The 18,317-nt window shown below is 40.1% G+C and overlaps 1 protein-coding gene across 5 annotated transcripts in view; it reads left to right on the top strand.

Moving 5' to 3' along the window:
* Positions 1 to 575: 575 nt before the first annotated feature.
* Positions 576 to 18,317, top strand: part of LOC134049552 (core histone macro-H2A.1) — a 42,634-nt gene continuing 24,892 nt past the window's right edge. For all 5 annotated transcript variants that reach the window (XR_009933616.1, XM_062502077.1, XM_062502076.1 and 2 more), the window contains exons 1-2: positions 576 to 634; positions 8,366 to 8,565. Coding sequence is in view for 4 of the 5 variants with exons in the window: in XM_062502077.1 (XP_062358061.1) it covers positions 8,394 to 8,565 (172 nt within the window). In the remaining variant the exon portion in view is untranslated. The remainder of the gene's footprint in view (positions 635 to 8,365; positions 8,566 to 18,317) is intronic.

Raw genomic sequence — 18,317 nt, 5'->3', positions numbered from 1 at the left:
GGCACTGAGCCATTTTTGTATAGCACGAGGAAGAAAGTGCACGCTCCTCCCGCAACAATCCAACTGCTCATTCTCTTCCCTCCATGAACTTCATTCCTCGGCAGGACACAGCGCGAGCCCCTCACTCTGAGCTCCCAGTCCTGACAATTTGGAAGCGAGCACGTTTGTACACAATGGCTGGAGCGGCGGCAGCTGCGGAGGCCGCGGTGCCAAAGCCCAGCCCCACGCAGGGACCGGGCTTTTCAACAGCCGGCACGGGCCAGCTGCCGCCTGGGGCCCGTGCGGGCGGGACGAGAGGCAGGAGAGCCTCTGGGAACCTCCGGGATCGCAGCACCGGCGGCCTAGCCGTGAGGGATCGTCAGAGGGGCCGTGAGTGGACCGCGAAGGATTGCGCGTAGATCGCGGGGGACCGCGACTGAGGGAGTAGGATGGTGAGGGGGCCCGCCGCGGTGAGGGGCCCCGCCGCCGGAGGCGGGCGGTGGATGTGACGCGCGGCCGCGCGGGGCATTGTGGGAGCTCCGCCAGCCCGTCCAGCGGATCCCGGTAGCCCCGCGGGCAGAGCGGAGCAGCGGGAACGGCAGCGGGGACTGGAGCGGGGCCGCCGCCGGCCGACCGGAGACATCTTGCCCGCGCCGTAAGTCGCCGCCGTGGCCCGCTTGCCGTGCGGGAAGGAGAGGGCGCGGGGGACTCTGTCGCGGCGCGGTGACACCCGGCGGCGGTGGGGGGGCCCCGAGGCGCGCCGTGGGACGGAAGGGTGGCGGTCCCCTCCCCTGAGGGAAACCGGGAGTTGGTTCAGCTGATTCTTGCTGTGCCTCGGGTGAAGCCGGGAGATCCACCCGCGCCCCGCGACATGGTGGCAGTGGGGCTGTATTTCCATGGAATCCGCTATGGAATGACGGTGCGGGGCTGGAAGGAGCCCGGCGGGGGTGCAGGAGCGGCCGGGGGTGTGGAGCCGCGGTCCCCCGCGTCCCTGCTGTTCCACGCACGGACTGGCTCCGTCCTCGTCCCCACCGCGGGTCGCCGAGCAGGGGAGGGTGATCGAGGGAGGCTGCGAAAAGCGCAAGGCAGAAAACGGCAGGACGCGTTTTCCGTGTGTTTCACTTCGGCTTAAAGAACCCGTGGTGTAAAAGTTACCTGCCTCTTGTGAACGACTTAATTTTTAAAAAGCCAGATGATGTATTTTAAACCCTAAGCAGAGGCTTCCGAGACTAATAAAAATAAATATTTGTCTGGAAAGAGGGCTCCTTATTCTTTTAGGACTCTCACTTCTTGTAGAGGCTGCAATATGTCTGCCTGCAGGATTTGAGCAGCCGATACGGACTGTCTGGGTGTGGGTGTTCCTCCAAGGGGACTGCGAGTACTGCAGGGCGCAGGTGAATGCAGGTTCCTGAGGCTCCGCACCGGCTCCGGCACGGGAGCGCTGGGACCGAGACTCGAGGCTGACGCGTTTGCGTGTGTAGGAGACAGTAAGGGCAACAGACTGTTTGTGACTTGCATCTCCTTGTAATCCCTTTGTTTCTTCTGTAATCTTTAAAAGTAAGTTGTAGAAGGCCCATGAAATCGTGTCTGAAGCCAGCAGTTGGAATTATGCAAGCAGAGTGGTGTAGAGCTGAAGTTGCTTCATTTGTAGGGATGGAAGGAGATATACTTGGATGAGACTTGTTGAAATATACTTGGATGAGACTTGTTATTTATCTCTTGACCATGCAAGTGAACAACAATTTTTTCCCCTGGAACGTGTGTGGCTGTCACTTAGCAACAGGTCTATAGACAACTTGACAGATCCACTGCCTCTCTCATTTTGAAGAGTAAAAGAAATAAACGAGCAAAGGAGCAAGAGTGCAATTAATAAAAACAGTACCTGGGCTCTCAGGGACAGTGTAGATTTGAAAAACTTATGTTGGAACAAGACAATTACAGTTGCTTTGAAAATTGTGTTTTAATGCAGTTGGGTATGAAAGATTTTGCATCAAGGAGTCCCTAGAAAACTACTCAATGTGTTTGGAACTTTGGGGCTTTTTTTCTTTTTTTTAAGTGTTTCAAAAGAAAGGAATTACATTGTTTACTTTGTAATGGTTGCAGGTTATTTTGCTGTATTTTGTTTCGTTACCTTTCACACTGTAATCTAGGCCTCCTGGGTTTCTAAAGAGTAACTTTGCTTTGCTGTGTGTGCTGTATACCGTTCTGATTGCCAGTAAAGTCAAATGTTGACAGTGTAGATTAAGTCATAACTGATCTAAAAACTAATGGCAAGACTAGAATTTGGCTTAATGACAGTAAAGTCGGTGAAGCACTTAAGCACTGCTTATTTTGTAGGTCAGCATGAGCAAAAAGAAAAGTCAACCACTGCAAGCTAGTTCTTAAAAGAAACCAGTATGTTTAAATTTGTTCTTAGGAGTTGCCTAGTTCCACAAATACAAAGCAATGAACTTTGATAAAAGATACTCTCTTGATAAGGTAGGTGATATAATCACACTCTGGAAGAATCATGAACCGTTGCTCTCAGAGAAGTGCAGAAATATTTTTATGCAACTCTGTCAGCTAGGATCAAGGCCTGCTGTCTGTTCCACAGAAAAGGTAGCCCTACCCCAGCAAGGTTATAAAGTAGGGATAAAGGAGCAGGGATCTGGAGCTGATTCCACAAGAGAAGAAAAGAGCCTCTGGATAGATCCTCAGTGGAAATGTTGGGGAGGGGAAATGTTGGCCCTGTGGGTAGTGCTGAGCATTAGGTTTTGTCATCTCAAAAAGTAAAATTGGAAAAGAAGAATGCAGTGCTTGTAGGAAGACCGCAGGGCTGGCTTGCTTGCTTCGCAGGGAAAGATGCTGTGAGCACATGAAGAAGCTATAGTTCCTTACCCAGACCCATTCTAAAGACAGGATGGTCAGGATTCAGCTCCTGGTCCTTGTTCCAGGAGTGATGCAAGAATCACACCATTCATGACCTCCTTGATGGGTCAAGCTTTTGCAATCCCTTCTCTCAGCAGTATAATATCTGTTTTAAGTTTTGTTTTGCATCTGAATTTTGCCTTGGAAGCATCCACATTAATTCTTTATTATGTTTTTATTTTCTTACAAAAACATCAAGGAACAAAGTTGTTTTCAAAATGTTACTTAAAACAGTTTTTCTGCATTGAATTCACAAACGACCTAGTGACTTAAGGCCCTCTATAAATTTGTATGCTATCTAGCATACAAAAACCTATAGTGTATAAATGGTTATTTCAGGCCAGTTCTCCCAGCAGTGGTCAGTGACGACAATTATATTTACGTTTTCCTGGCTGTTGGTGGCAGGATGCCCAGAAGAAACTCTTGTCACACTCCCAGCACTGTCCTGAGTGAAGGTTTGCACATTAAGGTGTGTTTGTTTTGGTGTTTCAGACCCACTGTGGGAGGGAGGGACTTTTGCCAGTTGAATACAATTGTGCAACAGTGTTTTGTTTAGCACACAGGTTTTGTGAAAACGTTATTCCTCTTTTTCCCATTCTTTTTGTTACTGCTATAGGAATTTTAATTGCCTTAATCTTCCACAGAAAGTACAGCTATTGTGCATTCCTAGATGGGGAGTGTCCTCTTGGTTTTCCAAATGAAAACAAATGTATGGTGCGATCTTCTTAGATGAGAAGTTAATGGAGTTTTGGAACAACTGTTTTACAACTGGTTTCACTCTTCTGTCTGTTTCAGACCTCAGAGAGTTTACTGCTTTGATAAGGAACTTTAGCTAAAGTTTGAAATCACTTCAGATCAAATGATAACTGAGTGACTGTCTCTTTTTAGTACTGTTGTACCTAGAAACCACAGTCCTAGGCAGAGATGCTGTTGTGCCAGGCAAGTATTATTGTATTCTGTACCATTTTATACATATGCCAGAACATAGCTAAGAAGAGAGCAAGTTCATTGTCACAGCAAAGTCCAATGTATTTTTTCAGGAAGAGTTCAGCAAGTGGCTATTATTATGGGACATAAATAGATTTAAGATAGAATCACAGCACTAATATTGTTAATCTTTTGAAACAGTGGAAAGAAAATAATATCGCAGTTCATCTCTTATAATACAAAAATGAACTTTCCAGCTTAGTCTTTGTACTGAAAGAAAAGAAAAATAATTACTATGTCTTAGCATTTTTCCTATTGTAGTAATGATTTCCTGGATTCCACTACTTACTGATATGATGATGTAGATCTAAATTGAATCATCTCTTTGCTGAATGCAGTTAATACACCAGTGTAAGCCCACAATCAGAATGGTCTGTCTGACAGCTGTAAGATTCATAGTAATGTGTTTAGTCATTAAGAAGTAGAACCTGAAAACTGTTAATAACAGACTGGGATTATTACTGCTGTTTGATCAAAGTGTCAAATCAACTGAACTAATGAAGTTCTGGTGTTTGAAATTTGGATATCACTTTGCCAGGATGTTCAGGGTGTACTTTAAGAGTTATGTGATGTTAAACCTTACAGAAAAACAGATGTCTATATGCATTTGAGGAAGATGGTATTTGAAAGTGTGTGGTTCAGCAGAGTATCTGTCTTCACACAGGAAAAATATGGCCAACCAGAGTTACTCCAGCCAATTTCAAAGAGAAAAATGTTAATTATTCTGATTTCATCACATCAACCTTAAGATTGTTTCTTGGGAAATGTATTTCTGGCTTGCAAAGACATGACAGCAGAGGAGCCTTGTAGCTTGAATCTTTGCTGTGACCCAATTAATACACCATCAAATCTCGTTTATGCATTTGGAGATCTTAGAAAGTAGTGTGAATCTTGCCACAGTCTTTAAGGAGTTTCAAAAGGGTGTGAATCAAGTGCTAAATTCTGTATCTAGGGCAATCTGTGTCCAAGCACACCAGAGTCACTGAGGAATATAGTGTTTAATTTGACTTGAAGTCAAAGGTGAATTTAGGTACTTGACTCCTCAGTGATATCCCCTGATTATCACAGTGATAAGATTTTGAACTCTCACATTAAAAAATAAATCATTTTATTGTCAAATCTGTGGAGACTTTGCAGTGTATTTGGTAAAGTTCTCAAAAATTCCATTGCGAAGGCAGGACAGAAGAAAGGAAAATACTGGTCCATTGACTGTGATTTATTTAAAAAATATATTTACTTACTTTCGTTATATTGTTCAAATCTTGTCTGAACTATGATTTGTGTGATAAGGTTTCCTTGGTTGCCTCTCTAATCTGCGGGCTCCCAGTGACTCAGCAAACAGCTCTAGTTCATTAGTGTTGGCAGCATTCCAGAGTTTCTGGTGTTACAAAGATAAACCATTTCAGAACATGTAAGGCACACATCCTTCTTTGGTTTTTGATCTGTTGCCATGCTCGGTACATTTCACCTCAGTACATTTTCTTGTGGCTTTTGCAAGTGAAATCCCTTCTCTTTTTCAGTGGAGAACTAAAAATAGGGAAGAGACATTTGACAGTTGGTTGGGCCACCCTGCAGCTCAAAGGCAGGACAAACAGGTTCTACAAAGTAATGATCCTGAATACACAACTAAGCTCTGAAAAAGGTTTCCACGCCTGGCTCTCACTTTCACCTTCCAAATTACGTTGTTGGTAATAGTAAAAGTGGGACTTGAAACCTAATTGAAGTTTTCCTCTCCCCACCCCCAACATCTAAACAATCTGAACATCCCGTGATTCACATTCAGTGATTCATGGAGGAATGGGTTCCTTGAGATGGGAAGGTCTGAAACTCATCTGTAGCACATTTCACCTTTAATACTAAAAGTGTAAGAAGTTTTTTTTTTTTTTTCATTATGCAGCCCTGTGTACCAGCACCTTTTGGATTCAGACAGTTTCTCCTCAGAAATAAACTTACAGCTAGAAAGAAAGGCCTTTAATGTTCCATATCAAGGGATCAGGTGAATTGTCAAGATAATTCCAGAGTATCCTAAATATTAATTTGAGTAATGTGACCAAATGCATAAAATAAAGAGAGAGATTACCTGTAGAATTTGCAGTGGTGATAAAATAAGCTTAAGGAAGAAAAAAAAAGACACCATTTTATATATGGGTTGGTGTTGTTCTGTGTTACTGCCTCCTTTACTAATGGTTTGGTGCAAATGTTACAGCAGATAGCTGACATTCTCCCAAAGGAAAAAAAAACACTTTATGAAGTAAGGATTTCTATATTCTCTTCCAGCTGTTCTGATATCCCATAAACTCACTAAATGATTAATAGAAGTTTACTGCTTAAGGCTTGCAGGCTTTCTCTAGAAATATGTTTTTCATCATTGACCTCTCAGTTACAAACCATATTGTGGGACAGCACGGATACATTTCTTATGCCCCTTTTCATGGTGTTTGATTCAATGAACCCTTCGACATTTGAGGTTAAACATCTCTAGTACTGTTGATGAAAATGGATTGTGAAATGGGAAAATAATTCCTGGCAGAAGGTCTATGGAGGAGTCAAAGCCCCACCCAGCCTTCCTGCTAACAAAGACAGAGCTAATGAGATGAGAAAATGCAATTAAATGGGTATTTTTAAAATCGTTGGTGAGCTGCATTTGGGTTATTTCTCAAGGCAAGAAAATTGGCTTTTGTCCTCTTCTTCACAGAATAATGGTTGTTACAGAGCTGAGTCCACTGCAGATGAAAGAAGAAGGGAGCCCTTTTGATGGCTTCCCCTTCCCAAAGATTCCTATCTGTTTCTGGACACGAGTGTCCTAAGTGTAGTGTGACTTTCATCTGATCTATGAAGATGGGATTATTTTGTTTATCTTTAAAAAACAGTAAACCCGAAACCCATTGCATTTAATTTACTTAATGTGCTGTATAGGTGTAGATTCTTATGAATGGAATGTGGAAGTGGAAAGGAAAAGAAACCTCTCATACTCATGTTCCTTTAGCTATCCTGACTGGTCTTTGTTTGGCCTGAATCTTATGTATGTATATATTATGAATTATGAATACATACATATTATATATATATATATATATATATATATTATGAATGTAGCCTGAATCTTATTGACTCATTGAGAATTGAAGGACTGCAGGATGTGTCAGCACAGAACAGAAATTGCAAAACCTAGAAGTGGGGTTGATGAACCTGTTTTACCTAATTCTGAGATCGTTCCATTGTGGATTCAGGTATGTGGGAAATACAGTTGGGTTCATAAGGGCAAGAAGAGAATTCAGAATAAACAAGCAAAAAATAAGGGAAGTAGAGAAATAGTGTGATGGGAAAGTAGGATTAAAGGGGGTTTCATCGTGGAGTGTATAAATACATCAGTGAATTTGCATGTGTGTTAGGTAAGATTTGTGCAGCAAGGGAAGAAGTGGGGTGCACAGAGGTGTTTGTGTATCACTGATGCATTCCACTGGTTTCTCTGGAGTTCAGACATGAGAGCGGGGAGAAATGAGGAGATGAACACTGCATCCTTTCCTCTGAGGTAATTTCAAAACCCAGTGAGTTGCCTAAACCTTCAAAGACACCATGAGAGCCTGTGAACCCTCTACCTTTTTGGATTTATCAATTTCTATTTACAGCCTGAGCAGAAATCAAAGAGAGGACAGAATATGTTTTACAGCTGTATCCGCAGTAGGTTCTCTCAGCGAAATAAACTGAGATACAGTTGTCAGATACGTGCTGGGTGTTCAGATCACTGTGCTGTTAGTGAAAGATGGCAGATAGAAGATGGCCAGATTCCTGGAGAGAATGTTGAAGTGTGGAGATGGCTGAGTTCTGGTAGATTCAAATCTCGAGGAGGTAATTTCAGATCTTTCCAAAAATAGAACATTTAGCGTACAGGAGATGTATTTTGCTGTCCATAGGCTTTTGTTCTGTCAATTCTCACAGATCTGGAAAATTGAGTTTTTTAAAGGAGATGAATATACTTTATGAAAGCTTTAGTGGATACAGTTTCTCCTAGTTTGGAATGTAATTATGCATGGACATAACTGCCCTACCACAGCTGCTCAAATGCCTGTTCAATATCAGAAGTTTTTCATGGAGATCAGGGTGTTGTGTCAGTCTCCTCACAGAAAGAATCCTCTGCTTCAGTGCAGCAGTTCTATTTTAAATCCAGTACTTACCACTCCTTGTTCCATTAGTGGTACTGGGTTTAATCTGTTGGAAAGTAGATTTTTAGGAAATAACTTGTTTTATGTATTTTCCGTATAAAATTATGCCAAATTACAATGGGAAGTAAACATTCTGTGGGAAATTAGTTTAGGTTCTTGTGCATATGCTAAAAAGGCAACTTGTTGGTATATTTTAGACACTCTAATGCACTGTCCACCCCAAAATGCTGATTTGCTTTGGAATTCAGTGTGTGATCTTACAGTACGAGTCCTTATGAATAACCTTTTACCTCTTGTTCCTTTTTTCCCCCCTTTCTTCCTGTAAATAGAGTGTGTTTCAGACCTGATACAGACAAGATGTCCAGCAGGGGTGGAAAGAAGAAGTCAACCAAGACTTCCCGCTCTGCAAAGGCTGGGGTCATATTCCCTGTTGGAAGAATGCTCCGGTACATTAAGAAGGGCCACCCAAAGTACAGAATTGGTGTTGGTGCTCCTGTGTACATGGCTGCTGTACTGGAATATCTAACTGGTAGGTTTTGATGAATTATGTGAAATAGTAAAAGTTTAACACAAACTGAATTTGCACAGAAAAAAAAAACAAACAGACTTAAGAAGTTGCAGCTGAAGTGCGTGTTATGCTGATCACACATCTAAGCCAAAATCAAGGTGCCCTCTCCCCTGCCTCAGAGCCTTGATGACTTTTGTTCATTCCAGCATAGAATTTGCTTTCACCACTCATAAACATGCTCTTTCCACATAGACAGTCAGGGTTCCCACTGCCATCAGTGTGTGTGGACTACATTGTTGCAGTTCTCCTTACTTTGATTGTGTGCCTGATGACTTTGTATGGGTTATAATTGTCTGTTAAGCATATACATTGATTTTAAATAGAGAGCTTCTTTGTGTTTACATGGGGCTGAGACTGCTTACAGCCTTGTTTAAACATTTTTGTTCAACTTACAGATTTCTTTTCAGACTGCACATGCTGTTTGCAATTTGAATTAGTCTGTGTATACAATGCACGCTGCTCATGTGCCCTGGATCTATGTAGCTTATTTGTTAACAATCATAGTTCTTGCTCTGCTCCCTTCATCACATCAGAATGAGAATACCTTAAATAACTATCTCATCCTCACCTTCTTGCAGGACAAAAGTATTATTTTTCCTCCATTTAGAAAGAAGCTTCAAAGGAAGAAAATGTTTTGCCCAGTGATATAAACAACCAGACATGCAAGTAAAGATTGCTACATAGCTGGTTTTTTTAATCAAACAAAGTTGATAAACAAAGCAAGTTTACCTCCCCAAACAACATCACAAATGCAGTCTTTTGACAGAAAACCCCAACTGTAATAGCATCAGCATATCGACTTTTTGCAGTAATGGTTTGCTTAAAATAAAAAACCGAAATGGATAAGAAGGTTCAGTCACCTTCATGTGGACAGCTTGTCATCTTTAGCACATATCCATGGTGTAGGGATCCAGCAAAAAAAGCCCAGGTGCCAGATAGATGAGTGTTTGGAGCCAGATTCTATAAGCATGATAAAGGAAAAGCTTGAACTGGATCTTATTTCTCAAAGCAGTGTTTTGTTTTTCAGTGCATCTGCTTGTGTCAGTGTTCTTGCCATAGGTTCAAGTGTTTCAATGGACGGGAGACTTGAAGCTGTATTGGTGTGCCAAGCCTCTAAATGGTACAGGTTTTTCTTTTACTCAAGCACAGAGTTATAAAGCATTGACTTTTCTGTGAGTATTTAAAACTGGAGCAACCTGACCTTACCACAGTTTTAGATACGTTTTATAATGGCTCTTGACATTGAAGGACAGAAGATTTCTTCATGTTTTTCTATCAAGTTTTTTCTTCCCCTAAAGACAGAGATTGGTAATATTACTAAATAATTAATAGAGTGCTTGTTTTCTCTAGGGTATTCATACCATCAGATATTTTTTCCCCTTCACTTGCTGATATTCAGTTTTCTTTATTTGGGCCTTTTCTTTAAAGGAACACTTTTAAACTTCATAGATGACCTTAAAAAATTAACATTTCCTTTAGCTAGGTTCCTGCTTACAGCAGTAACAACTCAAATAAAAGGCCTCTTAGGGTGAAGGGTGCTTTGAATGCTGTCCTTTTAAAGAAACAGAGCAATAAAGGTGAGCTTAAGGCTCTGCTAATGAGCAGCACATGTTACTAGTTAACTGATTTAAATGGTTGGCTGAGGCAGTGATAGCTTGGGCAGTTTAGAATAGGCTGGGGAAATAAAAGTGTTTCTTTAACTGCTGCACATCTTGGGAATCTGTCTGAAGACATTACTGACAACAACAAAAAAGCAAGGAAAAGTAACATACATCACTTTAGGAAAAATAAAAGGCTGGAGTAAAGGATAGCTAAAGGAAAAAGTACTTCATTATCCCTTTAACTATTTTTAGGCAGTTTTGCTGTAGTTTTTCTATTTTCTCTGAAGGCTAGGTAGATAATCCTAGTAAACTGTATCTCAGGGTTTTCTTCCATTCCTGTACATTTGCATCTCAAAAGCACAGATAATCCTTTCTTTCTGGAGTTAGTACTGCTTTTATCGTAGAATGATTTGGGTTGGAAGGGACCTTGAAGTTCATCTTGTTCTAATTCCCCTTCCATGGACAGGGATGCCTCTCACTAGACCAGGTTGCTCCAAACCGCATTCAGTCTGGTGGCCTTGAACCATCTTGGCCATTTCCAGAGATGGGACAGCCACAGCTTCTCTGAGCAACTGTGCCAGTGCCCCAGCACACTCACAGGGAAGAATTTCTTCCTAATATCTAATCCAAATCTATCCTGTTTCAGTTGGAAGTGATTCCGCGTTGTAGTCCCATCATTACAAGTTCTTCCCTCTCCAGCTTTCTTGGAGGCCCCTACTGTTCCAATGTGGGGCACTTCTTTTTTCCTTTCTCCGAGTTCTTCACACTCCATACAGTATAAATTTTTAGCCTTTAGTGCTCAGTATGTTTTCTGAACTTGAGGTCATTCGTCTTTTTTAGTGTAATTCAAAAACAGCCCCTTGAAATTGAATGCTAGGGGATTTTTGGTTTGTGTTATTTTACCTCTTGGCAGTTATTACTTCACAAAACCAGAGAAATCCTGACTTCTCTCCAGGAGAGTTTTTAAAGATCCTCATGTTAGCACATGGTCTGAGACCAAATCAAAGCATTTCAACAATTTCAAAGTAAAAGCAGGAACGTGACATAATAGGAAGGAGACCATGTGAACTGGCATGCTAATAAATTGGCTAAATCAAAAAGCAATCCTGTGCATCCAGGAAGGAGAAGTATAAAATATCAAAAGCAGTCATAGGAAAAAGAAACTTCAGAAACAAAAACAGGCGGGAAAATCACAGAGACATGACCTAATAGAAATGAACCTACTGAGGTTTAAAAACTGGTTCAGCAGTGTGCATAATATGGAGCCAACTCCTGTTCCTTTAGAAAGTGAGGTGCTAAATTTTGCTGGCATTTGCTGAGGTTTAACTTCAATGTAAATCTGAAATTAGCCCATAATGTGCTCAGATCTGGGATTTTTTGTTCAATTTGAGATTAAAACTTCTGAAATGGTTCCAGAAGTTCTGTTCTGGATTCATCTGGACTTATGACTTACCCTCTTTGTACTCTGAAAGTAGCTTATTTTTGTCATGTATGTACAACTCCTCATCAGAAAGTAAGAGTACACATTCTATGATTTCTCATGTCCTTAGATTTCAATATACTTCACATTTAAACAAGTTGCACAGTGAGTATCCTACTTTTCTTACTTATTCACTAAAGGTTCTTGCTACCTAGAAGAAACATTAAAAAATAATTCTCTCATCAGCACAGTGATGATGCACAAGCAGTGTATCCAGTTTGGTTTCTTAAGCCTAGTTGCTTATTGTTTCCTGTTGTTTATCTGTGGAAATAATATGTTGTATCCCCTGCAAATAGTGTGTCTTTCGTGGGTAATGTGCAGAAGGTACCTTTGAATATTACCAAAATTCAGGTGGATATACTTCCTTTCTTTACTCTGGAGGAAGAGTGTGGATGCCAAAGAACTATAAATGCGCAGTTCTTGTTTTTTTTCCTTCTTTGCAGCAGCAGTTCATGCAGTGCTTCCTGCCTTGCAGGGAATAGTCAGAATAGTGGATCAGTTCTGCAGCATAAGCAGAAATTAATTTTAAGCGTTATCAACAGTTTTCAGTTGGCATGTTCCTTGTTCCTTTTGTCTTCTTTCCCTACTGCACTTATTTTCCAGTAGTTCCTTGCCTATTTGTCTTCCCTAATATGGACTTCAGAAAACTGCAATTCTCTCCTTAATTGCTCTGCAAAGTAGTGCATCAGTATCAGTTTATGTCAAAAAAGAACTCTAGGTCAGTCAAGAGAATGGCCCCAGACTTCATCTGGGGCATTGCAGCAACCCACATGAACTTCAGTGGTTTGTATTTGTCAAACTGGTCCTGCCATACGTCTCGTCAGGGGCAGTCTGTTCAGATGTAGAGCTTGTGCAAGTTACAGTATGTAGTCCAGCCTTTCTTACTAATGGAAAAAGGTACTCCTTTGCCCTTGAAAACCAGAATTCTCTTGAGCATATTTAAAGGCAGGAAGAGCCAGGCCTGCAAGGGATTTCTGCTCCCCCCATCATCTGTTCTACACTATGAATAATTTTCAAGTGCCAAAATGTCATAGCAAATGAAGAGGAGACTTTTATAAAACAGCAGAAGCATAAGAATACAGAAGAAATGAGACTCTGATTTATATTTGTTATGCACATATGAAGATAGGAGAACATGTTAAATACCTATTGTTTTGGGGTTTTTTTGCTCAGGGGTATTGTTGATCATATATTTACTTGAAATGTAACATAAGCACTTCGTGAACCTCATGGTTAGAATTGCATCTGAGGCATTCCTGTGTTTACCCAAGTTTTTGTTTTCAGGCTTTCTGTTGTCACCAGGATCAAATAATGGGGGTTCATGTGCTGGAGCTCAGTTCATTGCGTTTTTACCTTGATGAATTTTCAATGTGGGAAAATTCAGCTGCTGATGGGCTGCAAAAGAAAGTCCTTCCTGAGAGCAGTAGGTTTAACTGCTCACTTCAGAGGCTTACTTTGCCATGTGCAAGCTGATCAAATTGAACTGCTGTTCACCCCTTGCTGCTCACTGACCAAAATTTTCACAGGGTCATAGAGGAAAACAATGATTTGCCTGCTTTGTCAAAGCAGATGTTCCACTGAACTACTGCTTGGTAGCAGAGGGGAGCTCAGGGGTCCACAGTAAAAAAAACTTTAGTTTAAAAGCAGATTCAAGTTCCAGGCAGTCTGAGGCTCTCTCGTAAATAACTGTCCTTGGAGAGTATGGAATTTAAGAAGATAAGTAATTGACAATATCTTTTTGGTACCATTGAAATGTGCACTCACTAGCAAGGTACATTTCTTCTGTTTTAACAGGCAGCTTTAGAAAAGCTGCTTCATTTTATGGTGGTACCACAAACTCTGTCCCTCAGATGCCTGAAGTAAATTAGGGGTTTGTAGGACCTGTGCCTTCCATGACCAAGCATGAAAATATCTCTTTGTATGTAATGTGCTTTTAATATGGATTAACACTGCACCTGCAATACAGCAGTGTTGTTTATGGCAATAACTTCACAAGCAGAGACCTTTTGACTATGTCAGCATAGGAAAGCTCCTTTGTAGCATTCCATTTACATAAGACTTGTGTCATTCTCTGAAGTGTCATCACAATTTAAAATTGGTCTACTTGTAAGAAGTGTGTCTTTAGATATAAAACTTTGCACTGTTATCAACTGAATGGCGAACTTTCTGAATTACAAATGCACAAATCAGTGTATTTCAAATATATGTAAATGAAGAGTTTTCTTTGGCTCCAGCCCTGTAAACACTTATGTGCATTATCTATCTTACTGTGTAGTCCCATAAACTTCTATGGATTTCTGAGTCACAAAGGCTCACTCAGTACAAAATTACTGACCTGATTACAGTTCTCATCTATTTCCAAGCTGTAGAGGTCAGGTTTGATGAAAAACTGTAAGAGCCAACAAGAGTGTTTTCTTGTAATAAAAGTTCTAACAGTGCATACTGCTATGTCAGTGTAGTTAAGAGGGGTAAATATGTGTCATATTGCAGTAATGTATAAAATGCTGCATGGGGCTGGTTTCGTTTCTGTGGCATGATTATTGAATATATCCTCCCTTAAAATGTTGGGGGTTTTTTGCTATATTTCAGTTACATTTTAATATCCTTAAATCTAGCATTGAATACTTCATATTTAGTAAGTATTTTCATCTGTTTATTTGGCCAAGTTGCAGCAGAGTATTTAGTCTATATATTGCTGCTCAATTTAATACTGGTATCAGCCTTTGTTTGGAAGAATGGGGTGTAAGAGAAGTGTAGAGCAAAAATGTGGCTGATTTCGCTATACAGTTTTTTCCTACCCATACCTTTATCTTAACTGGAATTCCTCGTTGAGGAGAATAAAACAAAAATCTATAAAGCTTAAGTCTTTTCTTCTTTGGCCCTTTATTCTTGGAATGACAGTTGTAGCACAACTGGGTAGAAGCGGGAAGACATCCTGACTCCACAGTGCGTATTTACCAAGCAGTTTCTTTCCTCAGATATTCTCAAATTTTAGAAGTTCTTGCATCAAGTATTATAAGTATGATTTTTTTCCACCTTTTTTCCATGGGGATTATTTAGAATGCCTGAGTTCAGATAATGTTCCGTCTTTGGTCTTCAGTATTTTTCCAAAGTATATTTTTTCCTTGAATTACCTTTAGAAATTAAATTCCATATGGATTCTTCAATGCCATCAGATTAAATGCTCCATCCTCAATATAAACATCACCGGGGAAAAATAAATTTAGGGGATATATAGTGAAATACAATATTTCTTAACCAAACAGGAGGTATTTTTCTCCCAAATTGCAAAAATGTCTGTAGTATGGTTAGTGCAAGATGTTATGGTTACTAAAATGGTGCTAAGCTTTTCTGAATGGATTCAGTAACTTGGGTGGGGGCACTCAGCTGCACATGGCTGAAATCAGAGGGAATGTTCTGGAAAAATAGCATTTTAGGTTTGCTTGGTCCTTTAATGCTCCATCCCACCTGCCCTTGGGCACTGGCTGAGGACCTGAGGTCAGACTGGATATGAGCTTTGCTTCAGGGAAGTTACAGCAAGAACTCTTGATTTCTTCAGTGTTTAGAAATGCGGCATTAAAGACTAAGCCATGACCAGGTCTCAGGATGTGAGTGGTCTCCTGTATTCTTTAACAGCCAGACCAAAGCATACAGGGAATCATTTAGATTGGAAAAGCCCTCCAAGATCATCAAGTCCCACTGTGAACCTGGCACTGCCAAATCCAGCACTAAACCATGTCCCCAAGTGGCACGTGCTGCTCTTGATCACGTAATGTCTGGCAGCAGTTACTTTAATCATATTCTAAAATATATGTAAGCTGTTATGAGGAACAGTAAAGTGTACTGCCAGGTGGAGGAAGCTCCAGTGAAAAAGAATAAAGGCTGATTTGATTTAGATCAGGATTCTAGTGGAGAAGAGCTAGGCTGTCTCTTTAAATTTGCACTCAGGGTGTGACCATTATAACGTCTGAGTTGAAATTCAGGTTTTCCTGAAAATTGATCTCATATCTTTTACAGAACAATAGTAAGCAAGAAATTAAAATCTAAAAACAAAAAAAAGTGCATTAAATAACATTTGATCTCTTAAAAAAATGTATTAAAGTGTAGAAAAAAGCTGAAGAGACATGTAAGTCAGATCAGAAGGCTCTAATTTGAAGTGGCTTTTGTGGCATGAATTTGTGTTTTATGTAAACAGCAGTCTGTCATCTGCCCCACAGAAATGCAAGACTTAAAATAACTTGGCAAAGTTAACAGCTTTTCCTTTAAGGAGCCTAGTGTTGATAAAGCTCAGACACTCAAGACTGAAAGGATTGGTGTTTTTATCACATCCTAAGAGAATGATTGAGAATGATTGCCCTGCTGAACTTTAAGGTTTCATCAAGGCTTGTTCATAGCAGTAAAGTTTCTTGAGCTGATTTTCGCTGCATCAGATTTCCATGATTTTGAACCAAGGCTGAGAACTGTTTTATTGGAATGTGTAAGAGGGAAAGTGTTGTTAAATTATTCTACCTTCACTCTTGCAACAGCAGGTTCCTGGGGGATTGGGTGGAATACACGGAGAGAAGAATGCAGGAAACTCTTAATAGCCTTGGTTGATTGGGTTAAAACCTTCCAGAATCATGTCAAATGAATCTCAAGTCAATAAAATGCTGATGGGAAAGATGATTAATTTGAAGTACAATAAGCAGACTCCTTGTCATGTAGTTGACTTTGTAGCAAATACGTATTTTTCTCAGTGGAATTGTATCAACATTCATTTATCTTTGATTTCTGGATATTGTTTTCAATTTTCTTTGAGGAGCAGCTTCACAATTTTTTTAGAAACCCCTGACTTGTTCCTGTTGGAATTTGCGTGTTCAGAAATTGGCTTTGTGTCAACACATCACCTGTTAGTTGTTAAGAGTTTAATTTTCAAAGATATGATTTCATCTCCCTGAAGACAAGGTGGACAAAGAGATTCGCTGTCACAGCAGTGATTTAGCTTGAGATGTAAATCCAAAAAAAAGACTGAAAAAACCAATTTGGGGATGAAGTAAGACGAATTGAATTGACTGTTTACACTGAGAAGGTATTACAGCTTGGAATGCATGTTAAGCTGAAGGCTTTGTCATTTAGGCTTGAGAGGAGTTTTAGTCAGTAATGACCAGTAATATTTTGTTTGAAAACTAGCGATAAATGAACTAGAGCACTCTCCAGGAATGGGAGGAGAATGCATTTGCTTTTGTAACATCCAGGTCTGCAGTTTCTACTGTGCCTGCTTTTTTCTGGCCTGATAGTAATTAGTTTCATTTTAACCATGTGTTGTGTTCTGTTCCAGAATTTGCAAGTGTTGTGAAATAAGAGTACTCAGGGCACAGAGCAGCCCCCTGTGAAACAGGGAAATGCAAGTAGTGAAATTGGAAACTTAGTAGGATGTCTAAGAGATGACCAGAGTCTCTGAAAGTAAAGGATGAGGAAAACTGAAATCTGAATCCTGAAAACTTCATTCAGGATGAGGTTTCTGTGGAGACTTCTGACACTTTTTGGTTGTGTTTAAGTAGGAAGTGTCTTGAGAGCAGCTTTTCCTGTGGTCTTATCTCAAGGTTAAATACGAAGATACACAACCGGTTTGCTTTTCTCCTTTAAAAATATTTAACTGAACTTCTTAAAACCTCAGCTGTAGAAAAGCAGTTTTGGTCCACGTGCTGAGAACTGGCTTAGATCAGTTTTCACTACCCATATCCCAGTTCTAACTATTAGGAAGCAGTTTTTCAAGCAATCTAAATGAAAAGTGCTTTGGAGATAAATTTTAAGGAAAATTTCTTAACATTTAGGGTTTCCCACTTAATGCTTCTACTTTAATAATGACTGAAAAGAAGAAAAATATATAATCATAACTATGACTTTTAAATCAAATTGATATGCTCATGGTACAGTCAGATTTCTGATGCATCCATGCCTTTCTTGCTATTAAACAGCTGACCATACATTAATGTATCACATGCCGACATTGCATTCCTAATTAATTTTCTTTTCCTAATTACCAAGCTCTCACGCCTTTTTCTGGTTTTATATCTGTACTTAAAGCACTAGATGTTGGTTTGCATATTTTTTTTAATTATTCAAAAGCACAGAAAAAGTTATTTGTGCAGATGGAGTTTCTCTTCATATTAAGCTGATTTCAGTATGTAGTAGTTGAAGTGATACTTTCCAAACCATATAATATTGAAAAACTTGGGATTTTTCTTCATTTTATACAAAATAGAGGTCTTCATGTTCTGTAGTTCTGTAAAGTGAGTCTTGTAGTTGCCTGCTGCCTGAGTGGTGGTGATGTAATTATTCTCTAGGGGGGAAATGCCTTGAGTAAATATATGAAACGAATGGAATAGACATTATGCAACTTCCATCCTTTTTGTGAGGCCTCATTTTTGTAAAACATTTTTGTTTTGGTCTTCTGGCTGGATAAATACAAGATAAGTGAAACCTGATGTCATGGAAGCTCTTAACACTTTCTTTTGCCTCAACAATTCTAAGCAAAGCTTTCTCTCTTGACCCTGCTCGGTTGCTGGAGTTGATTTTTAAATGTCTGTTTTTTCCTACTGTGGGAAGATTACTTTTAATGAAACGGGATTCTTCAATGACTCAAACCTTTG

This window comes from Cinclus cinclus, chromosome 14, assembly GCF_963662255.1.
Source record: "Cinclus cinclus chromosome 14, bCinCin1.1, whole genome shotgun sequence".
In the NCBI taxonomy this organism is placed as follows: Eukaryota; Metazoa; Chordata; class Aves; order Passeriformes; family Cinclidae; genus Cinclus; species Cinclus cinclus.
Note: the sequence above shows the minus strand (reverse complement) of the source record. Positions and strands in the feature narration are given on the sequence as shown.